At 50.1% G+C, this 8,377-nt stretch overlaps 1 protein-coding gene across 2 annotated transcripts; it reads left to right on the forward strand.

Moving 5' to 3' along the window:
• Window positions 1-155: 155 nt before the first annotated feature.
• Window positions 156-2,476, forward strand: LOC135366183 (uncharacterized). 2 transcript variants are annotated; one of them, XM_064598845.1, is made up of 4 exons: window positions 156-484; window positions 792-985; window positions 1,053-1,292; window positions 1,967-2,476. In XM_064598845.1, the coding sequence occupies exons 1-4, from the start codon at window positions 295-297 to the stop codon at window positions 2,351-2,353; spliced, it is 1,011 nt and encodes a 336-aa protein (XP_064454915.1). In that variant the 5' UTR covers window positions 156-294; the 3' UTR covers window positions 2,354-2,476. The 2 variants fall into 2 exon arrangements, with proteins under 2 accessions (XP_064454915.1, XP_064454916.1); XM_064598846.1 differs by having other exon boundaries at window positions 161-484; window positions 1,065-1,292.
• The last annotated feature ends 5,901 nt before the right edge of the window (window positions 2,477-8,377 follow it).

Below are 8,377 nucleotides of genomic sequence, written 5' to 3' on the forward strand. Positions count from 1 at the left end.
TGGGACTCTACTCACAAATCCAGTCGATATGCTTCCGGTAAGACAAAAGTATTGCAAATACAACGTCGGCAGTGCCGCATTGCAGTTGAAAATCAAATACGTTTCTACTTGTAATTTCTGTACGTCGTGGCCAGCTTTGAAAGCAGAAGAGCGAAGCAAAAACCAACCCCGCGCGTGCAGCAGCACGCGCATTGCCGGACTGGCAGGCGTGCACGCGCTCAAACGCCTGAGGAACGCAGCCCGAGCAACGCTGCTTTTTGTCGTCTGCATTCCTTCGACTGCGACATTTACGCCATGGAACCTGCAACAGCAGTCACTCGAAGACGCAACAATGCGTGGTCCAGCGAGAAGGAATCTGAGCTGATTCGCTTCTACCGGATGCACAGCCTCCTGTGGGACAGCAGGCACCCGGAATATTACAAGAGGGACAAGCGTGACCTCGCCATGCGAGCCATCGCGAGAGCGCTTGGTCCCGATTTCGATGGTACGTAAGTCAAATGCTTTTTTTCAAGTGCCTTGTAGCGTTGACACTTAATGTTCGGAACGAGCAGCGAAATATCGAAACAGGGATGAGACCCCAAAGAAGGGGTAATTTACTGTCTGACAGTGTCCACCCCATTTGAACACATCTGTAATCGGGCGTTCACCAATGATGTATCCAACTCAAGACTCGACGCCACGGCGTCTTACCTCTGTAGCCAAATACTTTCTGGACGGTGGATATGCATGATCGCGCTATTTTTTCCGCAGTTGCAGTTGATGTTGATTGTAGTCATTCTTCGTTTGCGTAGTGACAAGCGTGAAGGATAAGATAAAGACACTGCGAGACTATTTCGTCAAAGAACTGAAGAAAGAAGAAGTGTCTCGCAAGTCTGCAGCAGCGGCGTACATCTCTAGGTGGGAGCATTTTGGTTCCTGGCAATTTTTACGCTCGGTCCTTGCGTCGGACGGTGGAAGGTTCATGGCACACTATGCAGGAAATCCCGTATGTAGAAATTATTGCACGCCTTATGGCTACAGCGGAGAAGGAATATGCTGTTCCAAGAGCGTAGTTCTACTTCCAGGCCGGACAGGTGAAACAGGAAGCTCCTGACACATACCAAGTGTTCCAATGCCACGAGGAAGAAACGATGATCCTGCCGACAATCGAATCACGGGACTCGCCTCCCCAGACACATTCTGTCCGGGACGAACAGCAGAGAAGGTGCCTTACAGTGAGACCTCTGGCACAAGAAGAATCGAGAATTCCCGCGCCACCACATTTGACTAGGTGGACCCTGCAACATGCACAGGTGAGTGCTGGAGCCACCAGTCCGGTGTGGGGCACACCCTGGTCACCACACCGCACACTGATCAATACGTTTGTGACTCAAACAAGACAAACTTCACCTCCGCATGTCATTTGTTTTGTACTTTGTATTTGTGAGGAGGCACTCGACCATGACACCGATGCATCTTAGTGTCTTCGGTCGTGCCCTATTATAATAATAATTGAGTGTTTACGTCGTGAGACAACTGAGTGTGCCCTATTATATTGCCTGTACTTGTACCATGGACATTGATAGAAAACTAACTTTTCTGCTAACATTTGTGATATACTAATGTCTCGTTTTCCTGGATCACCGTGCATTAAAAACATCCTGCTCCTGCAAAATGCTACAAAAATGCTCCTGCGAACATTTACTCCAACGTCCTTGCACACGCATTTACTTGCACACTGCAACGTCCTTCCTTCTGGTGATCTTAGGAAGCATGTTGTCTGCCAGTTAAGACCATCTCATTACTGCTTTGATTTGTGTTTATCGTGGTACATACACCGTAGGCTCCAGCGCTTAAAAAAAAAAAAACGACGGATCACCACAGTCGATGCCATACCATGATGTCCTTTATAGCGTCTGCTCTGCGGTGCTACGAGCACCTGTGGTTTGGCTGAGGATCGAGTATCATTTTCTGTTGTTCATCAAAGGAACAAACAGCGGTCTTCGCTGTTCAACCGCATTCGGCCACCTTCATCAGCAGCGCTCCAAATATCTACTCTCAAAGCAAGCCCGACTTCATGGACACGACTGCAGTCCAGGAGCCCACCGTGCAACAGGACATGGGTAGACACGACGAAGACGATTTCTTTTGCAAACACGTGATTTCTGAGCTACGGCAAATGTCAAAGTACCAGAAGGACCTCGCCAAATTGCGTATTCAACAGATTCTGTTCGAAGTAAAGTATTCTTCGTCCTCGGCGGTCGCCAATACTTCTACCCCTCCGTCTTCTACAGTGAATCAAGAACCGTCGCCAAGCCCGATTCCTGTTGTGGGTTTCTCATCCTCGCCGCACAATGGCAACGAATCTCCGTGAGCAGCACGAACATGCCGTCATATTCGTAGTTATTGCCGTTTATCGCAATGATGCCACACATTCTTGTACCGGGTATCCAGCATTTTTTCTACACAACATGCTCATTAAAGCTTGTGGCATGCATCTAAAGTCTATTGCAGTGTATCTACCCTATCTATTTAGTGCTGTATCTGGTGCTCGTTGATTCTGCGACGTGCTGGTTGCGCAGGTTTATAATCTCTCGATTGTAGAATATAGATATCGTAAGGAGCGCGTGGCTTGACCTGGGCATTCACGTGACTGTCGTATGTTGTTAGGGGTCCTACTCAGGAGCGTCCGAAGATTGGGGCAGAGAGAGCGGTCGCCACCCCCCTCCCCCCGACTTTTCGCTCTGAGGGTCCCGACACCTCATTTTTCCTCCGTACGTGTCCTCTGAGACGGTCCCGCTTTTAGCTCTGTTACCACGCATAGTGAAAACGAACACCTGTTTGAAAAATAGAAGACTAAATTTACCCGAATGGGTACCGCCCGTGGTACCGTCCACCCAATAGACCTCTAGCCGAGACACGTCATCATGACGTTGGTAGACAGACCGAAACCGACACAAAACGGAAGGGGAGGGCTGGGTTCCACGAATGGGCACGTGTTCCGAAGGTTCCTTTTCAGGGACCATCGTAATCACCTCAAGACCGTGGCTTTCCGGCGCGACCTTGTTCGCTCCTAGCTTCGAGCGTAGTTCAACTCTACCAAATTGGTGGCGCTGTCGAACAGTATGACGTCATTTGTTTACAAACAGGGAGATGTCTACTACCCTACGTGATAGTGTATCAGCGGACCTGCTGCGTAAAGAGTAGCGACTCCGTTCAGTAGTGGCCATTCAGTAGCCTTGCTTAGACGATACAGGAAAACTCTAGCAAAGGACTTCGACTTGTTTTTGATCAACGCAGGGAAACATTCGAGGACAGAAAGGGAAACTCTTATCCTGCTTGATGACACGTGAAGCTATCAGCTGTCCTTGTCTGATCCATGGCCAGAACACCCGACAGAGCCTTAGGCCTGTTTCACACTAACTTTTTTTTCTTTTTTTTGTCCGTGATCTTCACGAAGCCAAAAGGAACCCATTGGCACATACGAGACTCGTTTGCCCCCTTTTATGCTTATTTTTGAAGCAAACGGAGGACAAAAACGTTAGTGTGAAATGGGTCCTTAGTGTAGCAATAATCGCACCCTTTGCAGACGACACCATTACGCTTTTGACGAGAACAAAAATAAAAAATGGACACACCACCGCTCGCTGACTTGTATCTGTCTTATCGCAAGAGTTTCAGCTTGAGTTACACAGACCATGCAGCAAGAATGCGACGAGCTTAATTCGCTGGGTGTCTTGGCCTGTGACTTGCGGCATGGAGGAATACACTCCCCATGCTGCCACAGCTCGTCGCAAGAGAGTAACCTGGGAGCCTACATGAATTCACCATACTTTTCAACATATGACTGGTGTCTGAGTAACCGCTCGGCACTTGTCACTTTTCTGTTCCACATAGAGAAGGTCATAAGTGCCAGCTCGGCGGGTCCTATAAGTCTCACGCATACCGCCCTTTGACGTCTTGACAGAGAAGTACACCTCAGCCAACATGTACGAATCTCGGCCAGTGCTGTAAGTTTGTTCGTCCCCTTGCTTTTACCCGCAACTCGAGGATACGCTGCCTATACCACATAATCATAAGAGAAACAAGTAGGTCAATAGGTAAAGTATATTACGAGGATGCAAGTCATTTGCGCAACTGAAACATTTAGGATGGCAAGTGCATCCTACAAGGCTTATATCAATATAGTATAGTACACGTGGGCTTATCTGTGTAGTTCCTTGCAATGTTCACCATTGCATTTGCAGGTCGATGAACATTCGTTGGCCCTTCTTGCATTTGAAGACTTCCGCGAAACCACTTGTCTGTGGAACAACCCAATTGCACGTCTGTTCTCCTTTGACGTCCATACCTGCGCTATGACACTCCAGGAAGCAAGTCACCAGGAAAAACAGACGATCGCGAGGAAAACTTTCGTAACCTCTGCTGTTTTCGTCCTTCCCTAATTTCTTCAGGGCCGCGTAGGCAAAGTTTACGCCGATAGACTGCAACAGCAGGGAGAATAAATCGCCACCGCGTAATCCGTAGCGAGCTTTTATGGCGTCTTGCAGAGCGAAGAACTTCTCTCGCATCTGCCACGGGAACAACGTGCGGTTCAACACCTCCGTCGGGTACGTCACGAATTCAGGATCCATGAAGTACGCGAAGTAAAACAACTCTGTGATGCTGGTAGCGAAATTCGTTCCCAGCGTAGCCATCCTGACAGTCGCTGGCGCGGAGATCGAAAAGATGGGCGGAAACATGAACGGCTTAGGAACCCGTGTTTCGCGGCATACTAACAAGCGGTAGATGTTATAGTAGACAATGCCCGGGATGTGGAGCAGGTCATTGGATGGTTTTCTCATGGACGCTTTGGAAGACTTCGCCGTCGCTCGAGCTAAGTCGCTGTACATGTCGAAGAAGCGTCCTCTCAGTTTGGGAACGTGAGCGTAAGCCTTCTCGAGTATGTCCCAGGTAATGCTCAAATTGAAGGCGTTCAACTTAAGGGACGCGACGAGCTTTTCCATGTCGACGGCTGCTTCCGGGCTGTAGGAATGGGTCTCCTGCACGATAGACTGCCGTACATTTCTATAGGCCCTGAAGACGACTGCTTTTGCAGCCTCTGTTACGGCGTTCATGTTGGTCTTCCAGACGACCAGAGGCATCACGCGACCGACAGCATCGAAACAGCGTTGCATGACGTAAATATCGAGGTTGGCCTTTCTGCCCATCCCTTCCATTAGAACACCTGTGAGGTAGGTCGATGTCAACGGAGACAGATACCACACAAGGTACGCTCCTATGTACAGCTTCAGCTGCATCAGCTTCTCACGCTTCCTCAGGAACGCGTGAGTGAATTTTCGGAAGGCACTTTTTTGAAGGCATAGTATCTCGTCTTGGGGCCATTGTTGTGACTCGTCTGGTAGGTGCTTGTTCACGGCGAGGCGCAGTTCGATATCACTGTAATCCAAGTATCCTGGCTCAAGAACACGGAACATGGAGGAAAACTTCTTGCTCAGCTCACCGTGGATAAGGAGCACGTCTTGAATTATGCGGTCGTACGACTGCCCCTTTCCGCCCACTGTCTCGGCACATGCTCTCAGGTAGTGTCTCACTTGGCCAGCATTTTCGAGCCTCTGGAAGTGGTTGAACCACCGGGACAGATGAAAATCGAAGGTCAGGTAAATAATGTTCTCCTGTGAACGTTTCGGATTACGGCCAACGAGGAAGGACCATATGGCAGGTACGCCATAGTCCAAAGACGAACCGGCGAAAATATCGAGAACGTCCTGCGCAGTCGCTTCGGATCTTGACGGCCAAGGCAGACCCAGTGAACGAAGGAAATTTACCAGATGATCTTCCATTTGCAGACGTTGCGCGCACTTCGCAAGTAGTGTGGTCGCTTTGTCGCGGATGTCTTGAACGTCCTTAAGTTCCGTCATGGACCTCAGCACCATGTTTCGAAGCAGAAACTTGTCCATGTTAGTGGAGTACTTCTGCAACGGTGTAGTGTACCGAGTCCCGGCAAGTCTTGCCCAGCGGGAACACACGTAGTCGTAGAAGTTGTGGCAAGGATCTTTTGTGACATCCATGGACCTCCGCAGGTCGCGCTCCATGGAGAGGCAGTCCAGGCCCACGCAGGTTTGAGCCCGCAGGATCAGCAGGGGGGTGGTTACCACTAGCAGCGACGACAGGACGGTGAAGGTGATGATGAACACGACATACTGGAAGGTGGTGTGCTGAGCGTAAGGCTTCGGTGAGATGCCAAAAGACGATCCCATCGTTTCGACTGTACACGGCGGATGCTGACGTTCTTTGGTGAAGCATTACAGAACGCGCGAGAGAACGGCATGCTTCTGGAGCAACCCGTCACTGCACGAGCGGATATGTTAATTTTGTAGCCACCTATGAGCAACCATTGACAGTAAACAGAAAACAATAAGTCGTCCACGGGACGTCATTCTTGCTATAGTTCTGCTAGTTCTGCCACGAACCTGTCAAGACCTCTGCCCGTTTCCCTGCATTTCGACAGGAAGACACGTTTTCAGCTATATATGCTGTTCAAAAGACTGGGCCAATCACGGCATCATCCCGATCAGTTTTCAATAAACATATCCCCCCCCCCCCACCCCGAACAGTTTCCTCGTACGGGTAGTACGGGATCAAGAACCGAAAACTACTCCCGCTTCTTCTCCTTCTTCTTCCAATCAAAAGATTGCAGTGAGCCACTAAGGGAGATCTAAGGGGCTTATGCGAAGACGATGTGTTGTCTTTTCGTCCGTCGTTGTATGTAGCCCTAGCCAAACATCCCACGGTGGATCAGGCCACGAAAGTGTGAGGAGGAAGAAGAAGAATGTCTGTCGAGCTGCGCTCCTTGGTGGACCGATGACTGCACAAGAGCCTACAGGCGACGTAAGGCTGCCTGAAGCAAGTGCTCGCCAACACACGAGCCGGAAACACTTCCAGCTTCTCAAAGCCCTATACAAGAATGCGTTTTATAATCGTCACAACTCATTTCTCCTGGCCCGAACCACAGGAAAGCGCTATACAGACACATTTCTTTGACCCGCAGACCCCCTTTCCGTGGCGAACTCTAGCTCGCGCCTTGGAGGTATGAAAGGACCGCCCTCTTTCGTGAATGCGGAGGCCGTTCTTCTGCCTGCTCTGCTAGCTCCTTCTGGGGGTTTTTGCTGCCTCCTCCGCGGAGCTGGACTGCGCTGTGCGTGCTCTTCCTAACAGTGCTCCCGAGGGGGCTACTGAAGCGATGGTGAAGCATCCTCTAGACAAACGATCGATCTGCACCGTTGAACATCGCGAATTCGTCCCTAGAGCACGCACGGATCCCGTTGAACGGAAACGGTCTCGAACTGTCGTCGTGCAGAAGGTGCCCTCCAGAGGATTTGTTTTATGTGTACCTACTTTTTAATGTCCCGTTATTATTATTTTTGTTTATGTGACTGAACCACCGCGCGAGCAGGGAATCGGATGTCAAAGAGAAAGAATGTAACGAATTTCGAGCACGAAGGGAGCTCCGTCTGCAGAATCACCCCTGCACCATCATCCGTTTCGCGCGCACACTTAGGTAGCCCTTATTCACCACCTCCCCCATCACATTCTCCGTCCAGTTTGTCATAGTCATGACACTCATGACATAGCCTAGATGCTAAATTCCATAACCCCGGCCAATCTCCCTTGTGGCTATAATGGCCATTCTCCATGGGGCAGAAGGAGGAGGGATACCCGGTGAGCAAAGGAAATCGAACTATGGTCATCCGTTTCGAAATGTTCCGCACTCTTCACAATATCGTACACTTTGTCGCGGCTTTCCCGCCTTTGCTTTCCGGCACGAATACGTTTCGAAACCAAAAGTCGCCTATGTCAGACGCGTTCTTCTGAAACGACATGGTGTACACGACTTCCCGCATGTCCTCTGTCGCAAGAACACACGTATAATTGCGAAAGTTATGACAAGGACTTTTCGTGACATCCATGAACTTCGGCAGGTCGCGCTTCGGGCTCAGGCAGTAGAGACAGGCGAAGGCCTGAGAGTTCAGGATCAGCAGAGGGGTGTCTACAATTAGCAGCGATGATGCGAGAAAATACTGGTCCATTCTCTTGTGGATGCCGGCGCGTTCTCTGGTGGAGCAACGCGCTAGCTGGCGCTAGCCTCGTAGTGCGTACTTAGATTTTGCAGTGGTCTTCTAACCAGTGAGGTGGATACACACTTCCACTGGCTGAGTGGTTAGGATCCCTTTAACCAACACCACTACCACCGGCTCCGAATCGAGGTACCGGCTGGGCTTTGCTCAGGTACTGCAAGGCAAATGTCAGCACAGTTGCAACCCATGGATTCACGACCCCCCCCCCCCCTTGCATCATGCTTCCATATCGACAGGAAGACAGCTCGGTAAATAACGAC

Source organism: Ornithodoros turicata, chromosome 8 (assembly GCF_037126465.1).
Source record: "Ornithodoros turicata isolate Travis chromosome 8, ASM3712646v1, whole genome shotgun sequence".
NCBI classification, from domain to species: domain Eukaryota; kingdom Metazoa; phylum Arthropoda; class Arachnida; order Ixodida; family Argasidae; genus Ornithodoros; species Ornithodoros turicata.

Excerpts from the sequence above, each read along its gene's own strand:
- LOC135366183 (XM_064598845.1), top strand. The coding sequence starts at position 295 with ATGGAACCTGCAACAGCAGTCACTCGAAGACGCAACAATGCGTGGTCC. Across the intron at positions 485-791 it reads GCTTGGTCCCGATTTCGATG|TGACAAGCGTGAAGGATAAG; the intron begins GTACGTAAGTCA and ends TCGTTTGCGTAG. Across the intron at positions 1,293-1,966 it reads GGACCCTGCAACATGCACAG|GAACAAACAGCGGTCTTCGC; the intron begins GTGAGTGCTGGA and ends TGTTCATCAAAG.